This window comes from Aspergillus stella-maris (assembly GCF_047715825.1).
Source record: "Aspergillus stella-maris strain CBS 113639 unplaced genomic scaffold BDV14scaffold_3, whole genome shotgun sequence".
Taxonomy (NCBI): domain Eukaryota; kingdom Fungi; phylum Ascomycota; class Eurotiomycetes; order Eurotiales; family Aspergillaceae; genus Aspergillus; species Aspergillus stella-maris.
In genome coordinates this window covers 627,015-648,094 of record NW_027396797.1, presented here as the reverse complement: position 1 = coordinate 648,094, position 21,080 = coordinate 627,015, and the positions used below count along the sequence as shown (strand labels likewise).

The window sequence follows — 21,080 nt, the reverse complement described above, 5'->3', positions numbered from 1 at the left end:
GCATCTCACGGCCCCCCACACTTGGACTGACAGAAGGTGCCGTTTCTTCTCCCTCGCCATCCGACCTATCCATTCCTTCTGAATATCGCTTCTCATGGGACCAATGACTTGCATCTGTGCTTGATGTGTTCCCCGTTGTCAAGTCCCTGGTGCGTGCATTAAACCTTTCACCCGCCGATCGTAAGTGCGCCCCATACATATTCCATCCAGCAGTGTTGCTTTTCGCGATACCCCACCGAACCCCTCGAGGCCAAGGTCAATAGCGCCCGCTGCCTCTATATCTTGTTCAGCTCCTTCAACATGTCTGCGGCACTTTCAACCCACCAGCTGTTGCTTTTCTCGTTGCCGCAAGTTCTGTGGCCACATCTCCTAGCGACTACTCTGTAACATTACATGCGGTACGCCGGCAGCAGTGGCCCCTCCGCTAACCACCAATTCGCAGATGATCGCAGTTCTCTATGATTCTCAACGCGCGCAAGACACATGGCGCCGGAAAACAACTTAAAAATGGCTAGCACTCGCGACTCTCATTCCTATGCTGTAAGTTCTCTCCAAGTATATTGATCATGTTTCTAACAAGAATTGCAGTGTGATGAATGTCGTCTACGAAAGTCGAGGGTAACTGAGCCTCCCTACTTACGTGGTCTGATTCTAATCCTTATCAGTGCTCGAAAGAGAAACCTATTTGCGCGCAATGCAAGCAGCTGGGCAAAGAATGCAAATTCAGCCCAAAGGTGAATAGAAGCCCTCTGACGCGGCAGTATGTTTCAACTCTCTACCTGTATCCTTTGTTCCTCTACTAACTTTTGCAGACACCTGACTTATGTGGAAGACCGCCTGCAATCCTTTGAAGCAGCCTTAGGCCGATTGTTTCCAGGAGGCGACTTGGATGCCACCGTCCGCTCTCTTCTACACGACCAGGACCCTCTTCACAAAACGGGTACCTCATCCAAATCCTCATCAAGGCATTCCACTCCGGCAAAGACCGAGTCAGAACGACATGAACCGGCACCAGAAGCCTTGCCTCAACACTCAGACGGGTTTGATTGGGCCGAAAATCGAATCATGCTTGGCGATTTGACAGACGGCATGGCAGCTCTATCAATTAAGCCAGAGGGCGCTGGCTACTTCGGGGCGTCTTCGAGCGTTGTACCGCTTCGGGCTTTGCTCAAGCATGGGTTCGACCTCAATATACCTCCCGGGTCATCGAAGCCGATTGATCGGTCCGACAGAGTTCCCTTGAAATCGCAGCTGCTCAACATTGCACCATCCGGTGTTGTCGAACAGGCTTTCATGGACGCTTTCTTTCTCAACTATCACATGAGCTACCCCTTTGTCCATGAGGCTACCTTTAGGGCTCAATTCCACGAACAGCTTCCAAGACCTCATGGCCCAGCTTGGCAAATTCTTCTGAACACAATTCTTGCCCTAGGAGCTTGGTGCATTGGCGATGATAATTCTGACCTAGACATCACATTCTACCAAGAAGCCAGAAGCAGGTTACAGCAAATGTCTGTGTTTGAAGCCGGTAACCTCACGCTTGTTCAGGCTTTGTTGTTCCTGAGCAACTATGCGCAAAAAAGGAACAAGCCAAACACTGGGTGGAATTTCCTAGGGTTGGCTGTCCGGATGTCAATGAGTCTTGGGCTACATAAGGAATTTCACGGTTGGAAGATCAGCCTTTCGCAACGTGAAATTCGAAGACGATTATGGTGGGGTGTCTACATCTTCGATAGCGGTGCCGCAAAGACATTCGGTCGACCCGTTCTCCTACCGGACGACAACGTTATGGATGTAAAACATGTCCTCAATATCCATGACGAAGCCCTCACAACGACCACCACAACCCTACCTGCTGAGGTCAATGAGCCAACACTTTACACTGGAATGATCGCACAGGCCAAGTTCCACATATTGACAAACAGTGTTTATCAACGTCTGATATCCGGTCCCCATCCGACCCCGGAGGAGACTCTGGCTCTCCAGAAGCCAATGGACGAATGGTATAATGGCCTACCCGACTACCTCAAACAACCAAACTTGCGGTCCATGTCAGACAACTTTGCTCTTGTCCGAAATCGACTCATGTGGCGAGATTGGAATTTGAGGATTCTTATTTACAGACCCATTCTCCTCCGGTGGGCCTCCAGGAGATGGACACCAAATACACCCACCGAACCGGAAGATCCTTATGAAGGCGAATGCAGAATGCTCTGTCTTCGAAACGCTAAATTGACCATTTCCTCAATTACCGATTTTGTGAGCAGTCACCTTTGCACCAGAATTGGTGCATGGTACATTCTGTACGTCAATACTCCAGCTTTCTACCTCAACTAAGCTAACCGATTCCTCCAGTTACTTCCTCTTCCAAGCAGGCTTAATCCCAATCATCCTCCTCATGACCGACCCAACCAGCACCGACGCCCCAAGCTGGCTGCAGGAAATCGAGTCAACAAAGCGACTCCTCGCTTACCCGTCACTTAGCAACAACAACCTCGCCGGTCGCTGCCTCGATGTGATCAACCGACTCATCGCTCCTATTTACTCATCAAACCCTACAAGTCCAGCAGTGGGCCCGCAAATGCAACAGCCAATTTACATGCCTTTCGCCGATCACCTCTACAACGACCCGACATTCAGTGGCTTGTTTCCTGACGTCAACCAGGATCTGAACGTTAATGCCGGAATGGATTTTTCCGAATGGGTGAATTTCGCACCGACGCCTAATCATGAGTTTACTTGACGCGGTGCGGTGCGCCGAATAATACAATAATGCATATCAACGATGCCCGCTATCTACAAGTACGCCATCAACCATCCGAGTCTGAGGCGAAAAATCAACGTCCACAACGCCGAATTCAAAGCCACCCAAGGGACTTGCGGTTTGTGCGACATCTCTGCTCACCTCGAAACCCACCGCAAATGTATCTCACAAGCTCCCCACGCTCAAGAAAACGCGGCAACCCGGCGTCCTCGTTGACTAGTTTGCGCAGTCTGGTCTCGTACTACATATTCAAGCTTTGCACGGGTGATCTGGCCTCCGACCTCCTGTCTCCTCTCAGCATCTTCAAGCTCTCGTCGCTTCCCTCACCTCGATAGCATACAGGTCACAACATATCACTATACATATTACTACGGTTGAGATTGTTCATATACCGGATCTACGAGAACATATAGAGAATTTAGATAGTTGGGAAACCTGGGTAATGGAGAAAGATAAAATAGCATTTCACAGCTTAGCTTACATTGATAAAGTCAATGCAATCAAGATCACGAAATTTACACTCTCATTAATGCGTCTGGTTGTAAAAGACTGAAGCAAGGATAAATCGCGCTCACGCCTATGCAACATACATGGCACACGCTAATAGCTGAGAATGGGAAATGGAAATGTAAGAACAAGAGGCAAGGCGGTAGGAGCAAGAAAATAAACACGAATGGGCCTGCATAGTAGCATATTATGTCCTAGTTCTTCTAGCAGGGTGATCCACGACAATACAGTATCATAGCAGACTACCTCCTGGTATCTGGAGCCGGGCTCGTGCAATTGCAATTCGTCATATGGGGTCATACACTTCATGTCATCAAGGTACGGTAGAAACGTCGGAGCGGGCGGGAAAGTCCCTCTCAGATCTCAGGGGCCGCGTTATTTACGAGATTCGTTGGGTTCCCAGTGAATTGGTTCAAAATCCGAATTTTGGAAATGGGCCTGGTTGTAGGGAGAACTGCTAAAAGGTCAGCGGTCTGAAATTGAATCCTGGGTAGAGACCATACTTCTTGAATGGTGCGGTAATCGGGAGTGAATGGCTCAAATTAGGTTTCATCACGAGAGGATTCAGACGGATCTGAGGTCCGTCGTTCGATTTTGGAGGTAATGCGCTCATTATGGGATGTGGTGCAGTTAATCGAATTGGCGGCTGTGGTGGAGGTGGAGGTGGTGGATGTTGCACTGGACGTTGTACTGGATATGATTCTAACGGAGGCTGTGACATTGGAGGAGGACTGGGGTGGATTTCTTGCGGTGGAGATACTCGGTAGGCATCTGATGGAGGAGGTTGTGACATGGGAGGGGGAGGCGGAGGAGCAAGCCCAAACGACGTGTCCATCATCAAGTTCGGTATAGCCATCATAGTCGAGTTCACATCGAAATTTAGCTCATTTGCGCCCCAACCGTCGTAACTGGTCGACATGCCATATTGCAGGTTGACTATTGGCTGCATGTTGATGGTGGGTTCCCCGTATAGCAGGTCGTAATGTCCCCTGTATGTTATGAGTGATAATGTGATATGAGAAGCTGGGTGAGCTTACGGCCTGTAGAGCAAGTGGATAGCTCCGACATTTGATCTCGTTTGTGTGAGTACATGAGGAGTCACAGCCTCGCCTTCGCTCCGGTCGAGATATAGAATTTCCACCAGGAGCTCGGATGCCTCGACGACGCCGTCGACTAAGGCCTGCAAGCCAACCTCATCAATCTCCGAGTTGACTGCGTCTATTTGTGTTTGACAGTATTGATCAATTGGCATGGATAGAAAGGCTTGGTAGCGAATGGGATTCAATTTGATCCAGGCGCTAGTCAAAAGCTGAGGAAGTTAGGGAGAAGGCCAGGCACTGGGATCATGAGCACTTACCCTGAAATGCGTGAGAACCGCACTCGAATTGTACTCTTGGTTGAAAAGGTCGACAAGGAAAGAGTCGTTGCGATCACCTCGCTCAATTGCGCTCACAATGGCCCCGAATACCTCCTCGGTTGCGTCCACAAAGATCTCATACATGGTTTCATCTTGTCCGACCTGATCAAGAAGTGCATTCAAGGATTTGATCCGAAGCATCTCGCGATGTACTCGCAACGGGTCGCGAAGGTTGAATAGATTCTCAAAGTAGCCGAACGCAACCGCTAAATAGAGTAAGTTATAATTCTCGTGGGAAGGAGATGGCATACCTCTCCAACCACAACTTCCATCTCCTTTCATGATGCGTGACTGCGGATGTGTCACGGCGAGAGCCTAGGGATGTCAGCAGATCGCATAGAATCCTTTGATACAAACATACGGAAGTCTTTGTAGCAAAGGCGGGATCGGCATTGGCATAATCAATCGCAATTGCATTTGTGGACTGTTTATGCGATACTAGAGGGCCCTGTCCAGGGTCAATTGAGCACATTCGCTGTCGAGACCGAAAGGTTATACCTGAATATCCGGTTGATAAGAGTTGGAGAGCTGCTGGAATCGCTCCATTTCCTCGTTCGATAGAGTGTTCATGTTGAAGACCGGCGGGGGATGTTGGGCGTAGAGGGGAAGCCCGTGGCTAATGAAAGCGGAGGTAGAGATAGATGGTTGAGCGTAGTAACCAGTGAAATGGTCCTGCCTCTGCGGAAAGTGATTCAAGGGATCAAAATGATTCCTAGGAAGATCCGATAGGGACATCGCATAAGGTGAGGTCAAGGAGCCCTTGGACCGTGGGACGTTCGGGAGGGTCGGTGGGGCGACGGCGTCGGGAGGGAGCGATCCAGAGGTTTATCACACCAAGCACATCGTTCGAGGAGGTCGCTGTCGAGTCCCGGTGTCCTCTCCTGGCTCTGGTCTTCAGCAATCGATGGTCGCGCTCTCAGCGATCCAGGAACCTGCTGTTACAGAGTCTTTAGCATGGGAATAATGGGATGTCGAGCGACAGCGAATTAATGGAGGAATCAATGATACAGTATCGGGGGAGTCTAGAGTACAATGGAACGGAGAAATAGGATGGGAAGGAACTAAGAGCTGGACGGGGAAGTCGAGAAGAAGAAGAAGAGGAAGAGGAAGAGACGATGGAGAGTCAAGACAGCTTTGTGGTGTATGGAGCATGTGACACAGCAACTGCAGCCATCCAGTGCTTCCCCACCTGCACTACTTACTTGTGAAGCAGAGAATAAAGAATCGAAGCAAATAAACAGGATTCCAGGATCGAGATCTGAAAGAGGGCGAAGGAGCGAATGGACAAGAAGAACAGGAAACGAGAGAAGCGAGGAAGCGACGGGGAGCAGGGATCAGGCGGGTTAATATGTTAGATAAGGCTTTCTACAGTAGGAGGACTGTATTATTGTAGAATGTCATCGTGGTCACCGGGCAAATGCCGAATGGCCACTCACGCTTCTCTTGGGCTCAGGCCGCACTCTCTTTTTCTCTCTCTCTCTCCATTTCAGCTTCTAACATCCTTCTAGTCTTTATCCCCGGGATTAGTGGTCGCGTTTGGAATTATAGCTTCTCCGCTATGATCACCGGCTCTGCCAAAGAAAAGCACTCGAAACGGACCACATGTCCGCCCGCAGCACGCGCTTGACTGGCCCGATGGCGCTGCATGAGGGCGGAGTCTGCGAGTAAGATGCCTCAGATGGCTGGCTTTCAGATCCAAAATCCTTCTTGTCCAAGCATCCCTGCGTTGTTTGTGAACACCCTGCCAGGGTACTGTGCTCACGCTGGCCGCGGTTGCCCTCATTAGCACTTAATCTATAGGTACTTGGGTATTCTACCGAGAGCTGTACTCTGTATGCAGTTATGCACCTGCAATATATTTACGAAACCACCTGCAAAAGCACGATTGCCTTCCTCTCGCTAATGTACTCCGTACTGCAAAGTCAAATGCTTTGGCCTCGTCTGACACTGCCTTCTGTCAACAAAGGCTCCAGTCGACGAATCACTGCAGGATTCCTTTGACATCCATTAGTTCTCTTTGACGTTGGGCTAGCAGCACACTAGACTGCAGCACAAGGCTTCCAATAGTCTCAACATGCGCCGAAGAAGAAGCAACGTGAAACAGCTCTGCATCGATTAGTCCACCAACCCTCGGAGTCTCCTCCATGGGATGGTCCGATCTACATCTATACCTGGTCCGTTATCGAACGGGATCTGAGCTCCGTGGCGCTGTCCCCAAACCGTTCTGTTGGGTGATTCTCTAGTCTCTAGTCAGTCCTCGTGGGATCCAACAGCAGTCTGTATGGCGATTAAAGCACTGGATAAATCTTCCTCTTGTCCTGGGCAAATCGGCCGTTCTTACAGTCTTTCGTCAACAGATTCGATCCAGCTAGCAAGACCTTGCATATGCCACCTCGGCAGCCCCATTCAAACTAGTAGTCTTTTGTCTCTTGTCAACTGTCTCCCTCGCGTCCACATACTCCACGGCTCCATGCCAAAGTAGATGCTAAGGTCCGGCGGTTGCCTCTTCGTCCTATGACCGTCGCCTGTTACTTGTACCTGCCTAAATACTCTTCCTTCGCTCCTCTGGCTTACATGAGTGTGAGCAGTCTCATTTCCCATCTGCTGAATTCTAGACTCGTCAGTGACCTGACACAGCTGGTTGCGAAAAAAAAACTCGCGATCGTACCTTTGCGGCGCTTGGCACGCCTGGTTTGCTGGGACTATTATTTGCTGGGATTATTTGCTTGATCCTGTCTGTTGGGTTTCCACGGACAGTTGAGATGTCGATCTGACTACATATCATCAAGAACGTTGTTTGCTACGAAGATCCATGCCTCTTCCACTCATCTTCATGCAATGATGCAAAGGTACACTCTACAGCCAGACAGGTTTGCAACGTGACTCGACTCTGAGGTTCTGGCAGCCAAATCATACAGCAGACGGCAGGAGTGCATTGGCTTGTCCCTCCAACCTCGGCCATTTATTCTATTTGTGTGATTGTGATGGGTAAATTGGGGGGAAAGTGCGGACGAGGGAACGGACGGGACGGGATGCACCGTGCCTTTTTTCTTTAGTCTCGCTGCCACAGCCGATCACCTTGCAGCTTCATCCTCCTGATTCCAGAGTCCAGACTTGATCTGTGACGAAAGATTTTTCCGTCGTGGTATCTTATCTGGCTTGAACGGTGCTGTCCCGCTCTCAATAGGTTCCTGAGTTGGAGTCACTCTACTTGACGGAGGCGTTCGTGCCAAACGGGCCCGAAACCATTTGATGACAGCATGCCAATTGTCCATCTTCACTCCACAGTCGACGGAGTAATAATTGCATCGTTGCAGGCGTGCTGGTCCGCTCCCTTGGCCGCATAAGCATGATCAATTACGGGCGGTCCAGTGTTGATTTCGATGCAGCAGTTGTTGAGGTGATGGTGAAAGTCGGCTGGCTGGCTGGCTGGCTAGCTAGCTAGGCTGCGACGAGCCTGCGTCGTCAACGGGATATTTCTTATTCTGGTGCAGCTGCCAGGTCACCCATATTATTCGTTGGCCCGGTTCAATTCGCAAAAAAGTACGTCGCTACTCGGGGTACATTCAGTTCCACAGAGTACCGAAGTACTGCATCTCTGTAGTAGCATCATGCAACGGAAAACCACGCCGCGGCCGGCCAGCCAACAAATAATTGGAATACTAATGACATGACGGTTTCTCGGTAACGTGGGACAAACCTCCAGTCGTTCTTTTTCTTATTTGTTTTTGTGCGATTGTCATCAGTAGGTAGGTGCCTAGGTGGTCTGGTCTTCCAGTAGAAGTCGTCCTTTGCAACGACCTACATACATCCATTACGTTCCGCCACTCTCCAACTGCAGCCTGGCTGGCCTCTACGACTGACCAGTGACCACCGCACCGCATCTCATCTCATCCCCAACAAATAGGCGTCTCCGGTCTCGCTCCTGCAACTGCAATTGCGACTCGAGACAAACAAACGGGCGGAACATGCGCTGCTTGTCCCGGGGCTCGGGGCTGTTCTTACAGGTCGCTGCGATTTGTGGATTGTTCGTCCTGCAGGAAAGCCATGCAGCGTCAATACATTCAGGCCTCTCGTTGCGCTGTCGATTCGTAAGGTAGGTATGCAATATGTACTCCGTCCTGTACGTACACGGCGGTCGGCCACGATACTTATGACATTATATGACATGACACCACACCACCTGGCATGACACTGACAGGCATGAGTGATGAATGATGGATGATTCAATGATGATATCGATACCTGCCCTTCTCCTTCTTCGAAATCTCTGCACCGCACTGCACTGCAGGCTAATAACCAGATAACCTAACCAGCAGGGATCGTAACAATGGGGTCTCTCCCCATGATTCGGCAACTACAGAATGCTAGTGGAGTAGGTAGTACCGCTGCATAATACCGTACAACATCCAATTCCTTAGGTCCCTCTATTATTCCCACTTCCCACGCTGCCCCGCCTAAAACACCACCCTCGAGCCAGATTTGGACTCTTGCCCTTGCCCTTGCCCATTCCCTGCTTTACTCCCCCTGCCCCCTCCTCTCCGGAGTCGGTGGCCGCCGCCGCCGCCAGAAGAGCGTAATAAACCCGAACCTTCGTCATCAAAGGCCGATTGGAAGGGCATAGGGCCTCGCATGCCCATGCCCATGCCCATACCCATCCCAGAAGCCTGCGAAACATCGTCATTCTTGAACCCCTCGCCCTCATTAAGCGTGACTTTCCAAAGATGGCGGAGTGACTCGTTCCACTCCTTCAGCGCATGTAGCCTCTCCACGTCGCTGGCGCTTTCAACAACGACCGTCCCACCCTCCTGGTCGATCTTGGCGTTGAGTTTCTTATCCAGGATCAAGAACGATAGGATATCCTGGGCCTCTGCGACGGAGATGCGAATGTGTTTTGATATGAACGACAGCGTGAACCGCGTGTACGGTGCAATGAGTTTCAATATCGCCTTGGTGCGCATGTTCCGGCTGACTTCGTCGATGTTCTCGGCTATAAACGGGTCCGCGAGCACATCGGGGTTCTTGCTTAGCACGGCCTCGTATGCATGGATGTCATCGCGCTGGAAGGCGTCGACGAGATCGGTCATTGCGGAGATGCGGGGGTCGTTCTTGTAGGGCTTTGTCTCTTGTGAGTGGAAGGGGTTGATGTCGGATTTCATGAGCATGGTGGTCAGCACGAGATACTTGAGGACTTGGATGCGTTGCATGGAGCCGGCCTCGTCGTAGTTGCGGAAGGACTCGAAGAAGTCGCTTTGCGCTTCTTCCCAGTTCTCCTCGCTCATGTGCATTTTCCCGCCGCATTCGCGGATGATGCCCATGATTTTGGGATGTGGCACTGCCGACCGCACGCGCAGGGCGCGCTGGTACAGCGCCTTCAGCCGCTTGTTGTTTTTGGTTTCGGCGTACATCTGGATCTCGAGGGCGTACAGCTCCAGGAGATATGTGCCCTTGCTGGGATCATCGGTTCCGTCCTCCCGCTGACATGCCCGGTGTAACTCGCGCACTTTCTTGCTCAACTGACCATACTCTTTTCGTTCCAGCCATAGGCGGGCCAATTTGATATTTGTTTTGAGCCATAGCCGTTCGTTGTTTGTGTTCTGGAAGGAGTGGAGGGTGAGCGAGTAGAATTCTTCCATGCACTGGTATGCTTTGTCGTCGTCTGAGCCTTTTTCAATGTAGTCGAGCATGTTGTTGATGGACTTTTCCGAGTAGTTTCTCGTTACGGCCGATTTGACATATGTTAGGAGTTCCCTGTAGTGTTCGACGGCCTGAAGAGTCAGCTGAACATCCAATTGCGGAGTGGTTGTAACCAAATAGGCACATGAAGGCCCGAAGTGGAAAGAGGAGCACATACATCGCTATATCTCCCCAGCTTAAACTCCAGCTTGATCGCTTGTTTCAGCCCTTTGAATCCCCTACCAGCAATGTCGCAGTCAGCGATCGATATCACTCTCGCTATCCTCCGTCCCGCAACGACTCAGTTTTCGAAATGCCTCCAGGACGGGAATCCATGGCTATATCAACGAACCAATCTCCTTTATCTTGCTCCAGGGCTGGTACGCCCAGAAACTCATCTATTGCTTCCTCCGGGTTATCGACTTTGATCTGCTTGGCATTGTAGTACTTGTTCTCGATCCCGATGTCTTCTGTTTCATCGTCGTCGGCGTCCTCGTATTCGAAGTCGTACCTAGCGAGCGCATATTAGTATTCTCCGATATCTTGCTATGTTGGCCCGCAGCTATAGCGGTAGTGGGGTAGGATGAGGTAGAGGTACTTACTCCTCATCAGAGTCGTGCATGAAATCGTCGTCGTCAGACATCGTGGCGGTGTGAGTTCGTAAACAGACTGTGTAGAATAGTAGCTAGGTGTAGAAGTGAGATTTCGAGGAGGTTTCGTAAGGGAGTCTAGGGAGAAGGAGAGAGAGTCGTGATGTTGATAGAGCAATGTGTAGCTACTTTGGCGGTGCAGTGAACTGGAAGCTCCCGCTGTCAGCGATTGCAGCCTGAGGCAGCACAGTGGCCTTACTTCCGCAGTGCTTCCCCGCCTTGGTGAGGCCTGGTCTCAGTCTGCGAGCCTCGTGTGGGGCTGACGATGAATGGGTGTCTTTGTTAACGGTTTCAGTGGGTATGGGGAAGGGAAACTATTTTTGTTTTGTTTTTTCAGTTGATAGATTCGTATACTCCTGACCAATTTCACCGGATGCTTCTTTTGTGAGTGTGAAGCTGATGTGTCTCGAACTCATAGAAAGCAGACCGTGATATATATTCATGCACAGATTAGAAGCTCGGGGCAACCCTACTAAAAGCTAACATCAAACGAGAATCTTACAATCCTCGAACCTTGGGCTGTCTAGAAGCTATCTGAGCATAAGCCACACCTCCGCATTTACGAGCGCTTCTTATTACTTAGATCGGCGAGGCGCTGCGCAAGAGATAAAGGTCATTGTTGCGGAGCCTGTCAAAGACTGAGGACGTCGCAAGCTCATTCATAGCACAGACTGGGGAATCGCAATAAAGATCCTCAAAATGTAGCACATAACAAACAATTGGACCTGAACATGAAATTAGTATAGAAGTGTGGCTCAGGCACGGCAGGACGAAACAGCGCTATGCTTGGCACAGGCGATCGCCCTATTCGCCGGATCTTTTGGTAACTTCGCCTGATGACATCGACCTCCACGGCCCGCGCGACTGGGGCTCAGCCTTCATTTCTTCACTTCTCCGCTGAACGTTTCGTATTCTCTCCTAAATATATCTTTCTCTCCCTCCCGCTCGCCCTTTTGCACCCCTCCGATACCGCCATATCCTCTCTATATAACCAGACAATAGCGCTCTCGCCAACCTCAGGCCCCCTGGACCCTCTTTCGCATTACCCCCGATCTCGCTCCGTACCCCGTATTCACGATGGATTTCTGTGGTCGCCAAAAAGTCGTTCGCCGCAAGATGGTGCTACTGTTAGTGGAACATACAAAGGGTTATGGTGTCTGGTTCTAATTGTGATACAGAGGGGACGGTGCTTGTGGTAAAACGTCGGCCCTGAACGTGTTCACTAGAGGGTAGGTCTTGTTCCTCGAGTCAATTCTACCTGCAATGTGCTGACACTTTATACTAGATACTTCCCGACAGTCTAGTAGGCTCTCTCATTTCCATATTGCAGGAATCTTACTAACCGCACAATGCAACTCAGTGAACCGACAGTCTTTGGTAAGTGGTCCTCTTTCAATGCCCTGGTGACCTGGTACTGACCTTTATATAGAGAACTACGTTCATGGTACTTTTGTTCCCATCCCCACTTCTCGGATTATACTTATACTCGCTAGACATCTTTGTCGACAATGTGCATATGGAATTATCGTTATGGGACACAGCTGGCCAGGAAGAATTCGACCGGTTACGTGCGTTGTCCTATGAGGATACGCATGTCATTATGCTGTGCTTTAGTGTAAGATCGGCAATTTCTGGATCTGAAGGCTTATGGCTAAGCTGTGTGAACAGGTCGACAGCCCCGATTCGTTCGAGAACGTTGCCAGCAAGTGGATTGAAGAGATCTCCGAGAACGTCCCCGGAGTGAAGCTGGTTCTTACAGCTCTCAAGTGCGACTTGCGCAAGGACGAATTCTTGAACGATAACCCGAACGTCATCACATACGAGCAGGGACTGGCGAAGGCAAAGGAGATTGGAGCCGTCAAGTACCTGGGTAAGTGCGGGAGAGCGAATAGTAAGAGTCATGGCTAATCTGATAGAATGCTCTGCCGTCCAAAATCGCGGTATCCGGGAAGCCTTTTACGAAGCCGCCAAGGTCGCGCTCGAGGTCAAGGCACAGAACACCGGCTCTTCGCAAAGCCGCTGCACAATTCAGTGATTTGTTCTTGCTGCGTTCGTCCCACGTTCAACCGCTCTATATACCCGCCGACTCTGTATTAATTCTCGTGCCCACGAGATGCATCCGCTTCACGACTCAGCAACAGCAACAGCACTCAACAGCATTTCAGCATTCGCGATGTCAATTCAACTCTTACCTTCTATATAAATAGTACGACTTCTTTGACTTTCTAACTATACACCTTAATGTCCTAATTGTTACGCGGAGGGATTCAGGTCGCCTTCCCGGGACTTTGTACGGTCTATACGCCCTTGATATATTCCATGGGCATTTCATATTGTTAATTGTACCTCGTGGACAACTTTCAAGTTCCACTGTATGGCGATAGATGATTGTTCATTCAGGCTCGAGCATTCTCCATGAGGTCGTTTTGGATCGGGTGGCTTTAACTTATTACTGTCAAAAATCATCATGCCTTTGGCAATTCCACATGTCCCAACCAGTAGGACTTTTACCCGTATACTACAATATATCTATACATTAGTACCGTGCCCATATCGCAGCCGAAGTGCGTTACTAATCCACATCCACAAGATCCTTCTCCTGCACTTTATAAACCTCCTCAATGCCCTCCCCCAAGGCACTCCCCCCACAAGCAAAATCACTATTCACCCTCTTCACAAACGCACTCACAAACCTCCCCGCAACCTCCTCAAAAGAAACCCCTTTCACCCCCTCCCCCATAAGACTCGTCGCCTCCCTTCCTTCAAGCCCACACGCTACAATCTGCCGAAAATACCACATCGGCTCATCCGTAACATTGAACCCGATTCCGTAACTGCTTATATTGCGGCGCAGATGTACACCCACAGCTGTGATTTTGCGAGAAAGCCCATTGTCTCCCTCTCCTCTGCCGGTAGAGTCGTTTGATCGAGGCACCCAAACGCCTGGATCCTCTGTTATAACGCCCTGCACACCGTAACTATTCAGTACGTCGACAACACTATTCTCCAATAGCCGGATATGGCATCTCGGTGTAAGGCCCAGCCGTCTAAGATCGAGTATCGTATACGCGACCATCTGCCCGGGGCCATGGTACGTCGTTTGGCCGCCTCTTAGTGTAGGATGATATTCAGCCGTCGGCGGAAAAGACTCCGCACCATCTTGCGCAATTGATGGCGACAAGATATCGCGAATTGGTTCGAGGGCGGGCGGTAGTGAAAGGCGGGTGGTTGTAGGACTGGTATTAGAAGGCGGGAGGTCGCGCCGGCCGGTCGTATATACGGGGTTCGGGGTGAATGTTATTATTGTTGGATCTGGGGGTGCAGATTGGGTTGCTGATGAGTCGGGGAGGGACTTGAGCTTCTTGTGTGTTAGGAGGCGGGTTGTGAGTGTTTGTTGGAGGTTTGCGACGCGCGTGAAGGGGGTTATTGAGGGAAAGTGAAGGTGGGCGAGGCGCATTTTGGCGGTGGTATAAGGAACGGCGAGGTGGTTGATGGGCGGGTAAATTTTCTGGGTGTTGGCGGTTTAACGCATTGTATCGTGGCTGATGAGAAATCGATCGGAGCTCGTTGGATCTGGAGATTTTGGAACTGGTGCTACAATCTACGTCACTGATAATGGTCATGTGATAGCTTGAGATTCCGACTGATGTCCCTTCGCTCAGCTAGCATGTCTGCTGGGTTCCAATAAAAGTCGAGAAATATGTGTCTTTGTCGAATATGCCTCGGGCTCTCATTAAAATCAAAAGATCGTGTAGGAAGCTTCAGGTCGAAACGTAGAAAAGACACAACGGCTATGGCTTGAAGTTAATGGAATACCCAACAAATAATTGATATTCTCAGTAGGATTCAATTGTACGAGTTCAAAGCATCTACTACAGTACGACGCCATTTGGCCCGGCTTCTTCGCCCTCCTGGACAACAAGCCAATCGCGGACACCACCTTTCCAATCAGCAAGTCGGCCCTCGCGCACCCGCACAGTGACCACACGGACATCATCGTCGATCGACACGCTAGGCCGGCGCTGGCCGGGCTGCGGTACCTGGCCGAATGTACTCATTTCCTCCTCAAAGGTGTTGTTCTCCAAATGCCTCTCCTTGCACCAAGTCTCTTCCTCCGACTCAGGCTCCAGGAAGCGAGCTTCTCCCGTAATTGTAGTCGAGATGCTGGATAGAGCACTGGTGTTCAGATTCAAAAGCAAGCTGGCCAGCGATGACCGGGTTGCCGCAGGCGGGGGCGAGCCATCGCGAGTATTCCCGGCGTTTGAAGCGCGGGTAGGCGGACGATGTGAAACCCAGTCGTGGACTAATAGCGAGACGCGGGGGTTGGTTTGCAGGTGGGTGGTCTTTCGGGAGGATGAGTTTGTGGTCATGATGATCGTGGGGTACGGATCGAAGGGCGTGGAGGGGAGAAAGGTGTAAGACATGAGGGAAATGTGGGGAGTGAGGCCATCACATGTTGCTAGGTGAAGCTATCAATTTTTAGCAAGGTTTTAACAGTACGGTAGATGTGACGGCGTACAAATCGAGAGTTCTTGAGGCACGAGGAAACCTCTGGCGGAAGGGTAGTCGCGACATGGCGATGAGTCGTCGTGGCCGAGGCCTCGTACGAAAGAGGAGGATTTAATGACTCGCTCATGGTGTCTGGTCTGGTGCTGGAAGGATTGGAAGGTAAATGCAGGGCGGGCATGGTTTCGTGGCAGCTCTTCTGTGCAGATTGTTGAAAGCCGGAGGGGCAATTACTTCATGGTGGCGCGACCCCGACCCCGGCTTTTCCTATTTCGGCCCATGTTTCCTGTCCACATTGAAGGGCATACTATCACATATCATATGTTTATCTGTGGAGTATAGCAGCGAATATTACAGAGTAATAAACTGCACATGTAGATTCAAGACTCTGGAAGCAGTATTATTTATTGATTCTTGTGATTGGTTCGGATGTCGGTATAACAACGCGAGATTGACCGCAGCAGCACTGGATTTCTGTCAACGTCAGATTCGTGATCAGCCTCCGATCTGTACGCAGCGTAAATAATCCGTCTTACAGGCAGACCGCATGATTCGAAGCAAGCTGCAACGCCCGAGAAGGACAAAGTAAACGTGACCTGTACACGCAAGCTTCTTTTATTCAGACAACCAGGCCCCAGTAATTGACTGCGTATGCACCTGTACACATAACGGTGGTCTAGGCCGGCCATGTCGTCATAGATATGGGGAAGGGGAGATCACCGAAGCACAGCTCCAAGGGGGATCTCAATCTCAATTCGAGCCAGCTTGCTGAATTATTAGACAATTATTAGCGAGCTACATATAAGCCACCGAGCCGTCGAGAGCAGTGCAAATCCAGAACTTGTTGAACTATAGTTTTGGTGCTGAGCTCTGACACCTCCTTCCCCGCACATCGACTCCAGGCAAGCTTCGGGTGCAGTGCAGCTACTAGCGACAACAATCCCCAGCTTCTCTCACCCCCTCAAACCTTTCCTCTTTTCATCCCGCCCATCGCCATTGGTGTGTTAATTATTCTTGCATCTTGACTTCCCACCATCCGTGGTTGATTCTGGGGAAAACCTTCACGACTTAACTCACTTTGCTGATCCTGGTCTTCGCGCGAGCTGCTTCCTCACTGGTTCCGAGTGTTACTCCTGCTGTGTCGCACTTTCCTTTCAGCCGTTTGGTCGCTTTGTGCGTCTCGTGTCATCTTCATCCTTGCCTGCGCTTGCATTTTGCGTTCTCTTCAGACGTTCAAACCCCTCTTGTGCTCCTTTGCCGAGTAAGGATAAGGTAGCTGTTCTACTGTTTCCGTCGGCATTATTCGACTCCTCTGCATTTCCTTTCTTTCCTCAGAAGTGCTTTTTGCGTTCCGTTTCTTTTGACTTGCTTTGACCCCTGTGATTACTTTTTGTATCAACATGCTTGCACCTCGAGTCTTGCGGCCCGCGTCGTCGCTGGCGCGATCCTTCCATACATCTGCCCCTGTCTACCGCTCGCCCTCCATTCGGGACATCACCCCCGACTCGGCTGAAGAGTTCAATGCACGTCAGAAGGAGTTTCGCGAGAACCTGGAAGTAGCTCGCAAGAAGAGAGAGCAGCAAGAGAGTCAGTCAGTCGGTGCTTCTGCTTCCACCTCTGCATCTGCCCAATCCCCTGTTGCCCGTGATCGCCTCCGTGAGTACGCTACCGCTCCCGCTGCTTCTATCAAGAGCAACGTGAGCGATGAAAAAAGTCCCATATTTGATGCCGCCGATGTTCTTGACAATCAGGCTTTGGGCTCACTTTCTACCCACCGTTCTTTAGGAGACGAGCACTTGTTAGAAGCGAACCGAACTGCCAAACGCGGACCGCTCTCTTCACTCATTTACGGCACGAAAGAAGGTCAGCAGCTCGATAAGGATATCGAACGGTCGTTCTCGCAAGTCCTCGCCCGCGGCAAATACGTCCACTCCATTGTCTTCCACGAAGTGAAACCCGACCGAGTAGACGAGTATGTCGATCTTGTTGGCCAGTGGTACCCTAGGATGGCAGGCGCTGAAGAAAACCGGGTGAATCTGGTAGGAAGCTGGCGAACGCAAGTTGGAGATAATGAAACATTTGGTATTTTCCATTCCTTTGGTTATCGGCGTCGCTAACCTGGCAGTCCACATCTGGGAGTACCAGCGATATGAAGGCTATCATGCCTCTCTTCACAACATTTCGCGTCATCCCGAATTCCCAGAGTTCGACAAAAGGCTCAAAAGCTTGATCAAGAGCAAGAAAACATCACTGATGCAGGAGTTTTCATTCTGGCCGACAACCCCGCCGCGCCGCCTCGGAGGTGTGTTTGAGCTCCGATCATACACCCTTCACCCCGGCAACCTCCTTGAGTGGGAAACACACTGGCGCCGCGGTCTCAAGGCCCGTCGCGAGGTCATGGAAGGCGTCGGCGCTTGGTTCGTCCAGATTGGTGATCTGAACACTGTGCACCACCTTTGGCAGTTTGCGAATCTCGAAGAGCGCAAGGTCCGTCGAGAGCAGTCATGGGGCATTGAGGGCTGGGCCGAGACCGTCCACAAGACGGTTCCCCTTATTCAGTCCATGCAGAGTCGCATCCTCATCCCCATGCCGTGGAGCCCTGTCGGCTAAATTGACGCTGCGATTGACAATCAACAACGTCTGCAAAGCCTGGGCCCTGATAAAAACCAACCATTCGAGCGCAGTATGTTGGCCGCCCGCGTCCAGGCTCATGAAACCTTTGTCTGCATATTTGGGAAGACGAAGTGAACAAGTCCTGGTTACTAAGGATGAGGGTAAAGACTTCTCTGTCCACTTTCATTTGGCGGTCATTTTAGTGTATGAAATATGGCATTAGCGCATTCGAGATTGCCCAACCTGCATGTAATTAGTGCACCAATATCAAGGATTTGCTGCATCTTCCTGCGACAATTTTCTTCTCAAATCGTATTACTGCGCAAAGGCCAAGACGTATAGTAATTAGGCAGCCTCGAAACTGACTTCGGAGCTTCGACGTCGAATGGGCCATGGGAGCCTCGGGATAATTGGCAGCAGCCACTGGCAGGCTACCCCACCTTGTCAGTCTGGAGCAACTAAGCCCAAAGTTCCCATGATCGACATGTTGTTATGATCATGATGAGCAAAGGCGGAATACCTTGGTAGGCTCGCTCTTGCCGTCAGAGGCTAGCACGTGCACAGTCAATACGCTCCAATACCGTAAACTACGGAGGATTGAAGTGGGGACACACTCTTGTGACACTTCTTGTACACTGCGTAATATATTGGCCGCAACGCTTTTCCGCCGGCAGAAAAAAAGAGGCATAAATAAGAGCATGCTGGATTCCGGGACTGGTTTTGGGACGGCGTCGTCACGGGTGACTTTCCGGCCACTTTGCAGCACTTTATCCTCGTCTTTTCTCTTCTGTATTTAGCTCCAGCGTGCATCCTTCGATTCTCATCCTTTTCGACCTATCGTTACCTTCATATCCTTCCTCATCGCGTCCGTCGCGCAGCTCCAGGGTCGCCTCAACCAGGACCGATAAACCTCGAGCCTCCGATTCGTTACAATAGAGAAGAGCGGCCAAAAGAGAGCCATCTCCATCTCACTTGTTGGAGAAGGAGGCATTCCATACGACACTCAAGATGGTGTACATCAGAGCGCATCAGTTACCAAACTTGAAGGACTATCGCTATGCGGGCGTTGACCACTCGCTCGTCAGTCGCTATGTTCTCAAGCCCTTCTATAATAATTTCGTGATCAAGTTCTTTCCGATGAGCATGGCGTGAGTAGTTCCGCCAATCGTACTTTTGTATATTTCATGCTTGGCCCGACTAACAACATCTTATCTAGACCTAATGCTGTAAGTCTACTAGTTCAGCCCTATGCGTCAGCTCCAAGCACGACCGACCGGGATCTCAAGTGAGACCAACCCCGTAAGACTCGTTATTAACACCCGGCTGGTAGATCACCCTGACTGGACTTGTCTTTGTCTTGATAAACTTCTTCACCGTTCTCTACTACAACCCGACTCTCGACCAGGACTGCCCGCGATGGGTTTACGCCAGTTGCGCCATTGGGCTGTTCCTGTACCAAACGTTTGACGGTATAGATGGTATCCAAGCGTATGAAACCTGCAACTTGAGTCGTACTTTACATATCACTAATGACATCTAGACGGAGAACGAAGCAGAGCGGTCCTCTTGGCGAGCTTTTCGACCACAGTGAGTATGTTGCTCATCTGCAAGGGATGCTACTGACACCCATCTGTAGGCGTTGACGCATGCAACACGGCTTTTGGAGTTTTGATCTTCTCCGCGGTCATGAACCTTGGTCAGACTTGGGCCACTGTTTTGACTCTCTTTGGATGTACGAACCCCGAGTCTTCAGTTCGAACGCGGCTAACTGTATAGCCACCATGACTTTCTACGTCCAGACATGGGATATGTACTATACCCAGGTGTTGACACTCGGCGTTATCTCTGGTCCCGTTGAAGGGGTATTGACGCTTTGCGTTGTATTCGGTTTCACCGCGATCATGGGAGGTGGTAGCTTTTGGCATCAGCCTATGCTCGAGACCATTGGTGTCCCCAAGCTCGGTTTCATTCCTGAGCAGCTCTACGACCTACCATTCACGCAGTGGTATCTCATCTACGGCGGTATTATGCTGTTGTTCGCTACCGGAGAGAGCATTGCACACGTTGTCAAGGTTCGCAAGGAACGTGGCAAGGACCCGATTCAGCCCCTCTATGGCCTCTTTCCTCTTGCTGCGTCCTGGGTTCTTGTGCCGCTTTACCTATACCTGAACCCGGCCATCCTCAAGAACCAGCTCGTCCCCTTTGCCTTGTACGCTGGCTTGGTCAATGCTTATGCTGTTGGACGAATGATCTGTGCGCACCTGGTCAAAGCGGAGTTTCCATACTTCAACATCCTTCTTGGACCTCTCGTCTTGTCTGTGCTTGACAGTGCTGGTGCCCTATTTGGTCTTTGGTCGAACACCTTGGTTAGCACCATTGGCCACCCTGCATTCGTTTCCCTGTGCCTGGGCCTAAGTGTCGGTGTGTACGGCAGCTTTGTGGTAAGTCTGAACACATGATGAGTATCTTCACTTTGCTGATAACTCAAAGCACGACATCATCACAACAATCTGCGACTACATTGACATCTGGTGCCTGACTATCAAGCACCCGTACATGCCAGAGCAGTCAGCCAATGGCGACACTATTCAGGCCTCGAAGAAGTCGTTGTAAGAAGACTTCCGGCTTTCTATTGAGTCAACTTTGAAGTTTCAACGAATAGAACGGCCGTTGAGAGTTCTTTCGAGGACGATTGGCGGTTGAAAAACTGGAGCTGGGCTGGCGCCCGCTGTAATCCCGTATCATTAGATTATGTGTTATGTCGAGCGGATGATTAGCGATAGAGATATTAATAAATGCCGTACTTATTGTTTTGACAGGGTATACTTTGTGACGAAAAGGAATAATGTAAAGTTATGCAAACTATGCGGGTGATTAGTAAGTGGCGCGGTAAGCGCCAGTGCCAGAACCCGCTGGAAGTTAGCGAGGGCTGAACCCTATTAGTGGC

General features: G+C 50.6%; 8 protein-coding genes across 8 annotated transcripts; 4 read left to right on the top strand and 4 right to left on the bottom strand.

Moving 5' to 3' along the window:
• The first annotated feature begins 67 nt into the window (after positions 1 to 67).
• BDV14DRAFT_164162 (putative C6 transcription factor (Gal4)) lies at positions 68 to 3,252 on the top strand. Its single transcript, XM_073767140.1, has 6 exons — positions 68 to 180; positions 443 to 540; positions 589 to 618; positions 666 to 760; positions 813 to 2,303; positions 2,356 to 3,252. The coding sequence occupies exons 2-6, from the start codon at positions 484 to 486 to the stop codon at positions 2,741 to 2,743; spliced, it is 2,061 nt and encodes a 686-aa protein (XP_073633003.1). The 5' UTR covers positions 68 to 180; positions 443 to 483; the 3' UTR covers positions 2,744 to 3,252.
• Positions 3,253 to 6,041, bottom strand: BDV14DRAFT_164152 (OTU family ubiquitin thioesterase). Its single transcript, XM_073767139.1, has 8 exons — positions 5,891 to 6,041; positions 5,187 to 5,623; positions 5,050 to 5,136; positions 4,940 to 5,003; positions 4,629 to 4,894; positions 4,309 to 4,580; positions 3,775 to 4,260; positions 3,253 to 3,725 (listed from the first exon to the last, which is right to left on the bottom strand). Exons 2-8 carry the CDS (start codon positions 5,421 to 5,423, stop codon positions 3,647 to 3,649), a joined length of 1,491 nt encoding a protein of 496 aa, XP_073633002.1. The 5' UTR covers positions 5,424 to 5,623; positions 5,891 to 6,041; the 3' UTR covers positions 3,253 to 3,646.
• A 2,960-nt stretch (positions 6,042 to 9,001) lies between these two features.
• On the bottom strand, positions 9,002 to 11,142 carry BDV14DRAFT_67847 (putative COP9 signalosome subunit 2 (CsnB)). Its single transcript, XM_073777276.1, has 4 exons — positions 10,967 to 11,142; positions 10,717 to 10,875; positions 10,543 to 10,603; positions 9,002 to 10,456 (listed from the first exon to the last, which is right to left on the bottom strand). Exons 1-4 carry the CDS (start codon positions 11,005 to 11,007, stop codon positions 9,146 to 9,148), a joined length of 1,572 nt encoding a protein of 523 aa, XP_073633001.1. The 5' UTR covers positions 11,008 to 11,142; the 3' UTR covers positions 9,002 to 9,145.
• A 719-nt stretch (positions 11,143 to 11,861) lies between these two features.
• Positions 11,862 to 13,224, top strand: rho3 (Rho family GTPase RHO3). Its single transcript, XM_073777274.1, has 8 exons — positions 11,862 to 12,141; positions 12,193 to 12,243; positions 12,300 to 12,317; positions 12,375 to 12,391; positions 12,444 to 12,458; positions 12,508 to 12,629; positions 12,683 to 12,884; positions 12,931 to 13,224. The coding sequence occupies exons 1-8, from the start codon at positions 12,092 to 12,094 to the stop codon at positions 13,047 to 13,049; spliced, it is 594 nt and encodes a 197-aa protein (XP_073633000.1). The 5' UTR covers positions 11,862 to 12,091; the 3' UTR covers positions 13,050 to 13,224.
• Positions 13,225 to 13,586: 362 nt separating this feature from the next.
• Positions 13,587 to 14,471, bottom strand: BDV14DRAFT_195575 (lipoyl(octanoyl) transferase LIP2; the record flags this gene model as incomplete). The annotated part of the gene is made up of 1 exon (XM_073772252.1): positions 13,587 to 14,471. One exon carries the CDS (start codon positions 14,469 to 14,471, stop codon positions 13,587 to 13,589), a length of 885 nt encoding a protein of 294 aa, XP_073632999.1.
• Positions 14,472 to 14,578: 107 nt separating this feature from the next.
• BDV14DRAFT_164141 (pyridoxamine 5'-phosphate oxidase family protein) lies at positions 14,579 to 15,719 on the bottom strand. The gene is made up of 2 exons (XM_073767138.1): positions 15,534 to 15,719; positions 14,579 to 15,483 (listed from the first exon to the last, which is right to left on the bottom strand). Exons 1-2 carry the CDS (start codon positions 15,699 to 15,701, stop codon positions 14,887 to 14,889), a joined length of 765 nt encoding a protein of 254 aa, XP_073632998.1. The 5' UTR covers positions 15,702 to 15,719; the 3' UTR covers positions 14,579 to 14,886.
• A 559-nt stretch (positions 15,720 to 16,278) lies between these two features.
• Positions 16,279 to 18,407, top strand: BDV14DRAFT_164137 (NIPSNAP family protein). Its single transcript, XM_073767137.1, has 2 exons — positions 16,279 to 17,602; positions 17,646 to 18,407. The coding sequence occupies exons 1-2, from the start codon at positions 16,921 to 16,923 to the stop codon at positions 18,128 to 18,130; spliced, it is 1,167 nt and encodes a 388-aa protein (XP_073632997.1). The 5' UTR covers positions 16,279 to 16,920; the 3' UTR covers positions 18,131 to 18,407.
• A 431-nt stretch (positions 18,408 to 18,838) lies between these two features.
• Positions 18,839 to 20,967, top strand: BDV14DRAFT_164135 (aminoalcoholphosphotransferase). Its single transcript, XM_073767136.1, has 7 exons — positions 18,839 to 19,281; positions 19,350 to 19,359; positions 19,464 to 19,621; positions 19,674 to 19,720; positions 19,770 to 19,865; positions 19,910 to 20,574; positions 20,624 to 20,967. Exons 1-7 carry the CDS (start codon positions 19,142 to 19,144, stop codon positions 20,744 to 20,746), a joined length of 1,239 nt encoding a protein of 412 aa, XP_073632996.1. The 5' UTR covers positions 18,839 to 19,141; the 3' UTR covers positions 20,747 to 20,967.
• The last annotated feature ends 113 nt before the right edge of the window (positions 20,968 to 21,080 follow it).

Bases quoted from the DNA above. Each gene is read 5' to 3' on its own strand.
- BDV14DRAFT_164162 (XM_073767140.1), top strand. From the start codon at position 484: ATGGCGCCGGAAAACAACTTAAAAATGGCTAGCACTCGCGACTCTCAT. The intron at 619-665 runs GTAACTGAGCCT...AATCCTTATCAG, and splicing joins GTCGTCTACGAAAGTCGAGG to TGCTCGAAAGAGAAACCTAT. The intron at 761-812 runs GTATGTTTCAAC...TAACTTTTGCAG, and splicing joins AGAAGCCCTCTGACGCGGCA to ACACCTGACTTATGTGGAAG.
- BDV14DRAFT_164152 (XM_073767139.1), bottom strand. From the start codon at position 5,423: ATGTCCCTATCGGATCTTCCTAGGAATCATTTTGATCCCTTGAATCAC. The intron at 5,004-5,049 runs GTATGTTTGTAT...TGACATCCCTAG, and splicing joins CCTTTGCTACAAAGACTTCC to GCTCTCGCCGTGACACATCC. The intron at 4,261-4,308 runs GTAAGCTCACCC...CATAACATACAG, and splicing joins ATCCACTTGCTCTACAGGCC to GGGACATTACGACCTGCTAT.
- BDV14DRAFT_67847 (XM_073777276.1), bottom strand. From the start codon at position 11,007: ATGTCTGACGACGACGATTTCATGCACGACTCTGATGAGGA. The intron at 10,604-10,716 runs GTTCGTTGATAT...CATTGCTGGTAG, and splicing joins GAGCAAGATAAAGGAGATTG to GGGATTCAAAGGGCTGAAAC. The intron at 10,457-10,542 runs GTATGTGCTCCT...CTGACTCTTCAG, and splicing joins AGCTGGGGAGATATAGCGAT to GCCGTCGAACACTACAGGGA.
- rho3 (XM_073777274.1), top strand. From the start codon at position 12,092: ATGGATTTCTGTGGTCGCCAAAAAGTCGTTCGCCGCAAGATGGTGCTA. The intron at 12,630-12,682 runs GTAAGATCGGCA...CTGTGTGAACAG, and splicing joins TCATTATGCTGTGCTTTAGT to GTCGACAGCCCCGATTCGTT. The intron at 12,885-12,930 runs GTAAGTGCGGGA...CTAATCTGATAG, and splicing joins TGGAGCCGTCAAGTACCTGG to AATGCTCTGCCGTCCAAAAT.
- BDV14DRAFT_164141 (XM_073767138.1), bottom strand. From the start codon at position 15,701: ATGCCCGCCCTGCATTTACCTTCCAATCCTTCCAGCACCAGACCAGAC. The intron at 15,484-15,533 runs GTACGCCGTCAC...AAAAATTGATAG, and splicing joins GCCTCAAGAACTCTCGATTT to CTTCACCTAGCAACATGTGA.
- BDV14DRAFT_164137 (XM_073767137.1), top strand. From the start codon at position 16,921: ATGCTTGCACCTCGAGTCTTGCGGCCCGCGTCGTCGCTGGCGCGATCC. The intron at 17,603-17,645 runs GTATTTTCCATT...CTAACCTGGCAG, and splicing joins TGGAGATAATGAAACATTTG to TCCACATCTGGGAGTACCAG.
- BDV14DRAFT_164135 (XM_073767136.1), top strand. From the start codon at position 19,142: ATGGTGTACATCAGAGCGCATCAGTTACCAAACTTGAAGGACTATCGC. The intron at 19,721-19,769 runs GTGAGTATGTTG...ACCCATCTGTAG, and splicing joins TGGCGAGCTTTTCGACCACA to GCGTTGACGCATGCAACACG. The intron at 19,866-19,909 runs GTACGAACCCCG...CTAACTGTATAG, and splicing joins TGTTTTGACTCTCTTTGGAT to CCACCATGACTTTCTACGTC.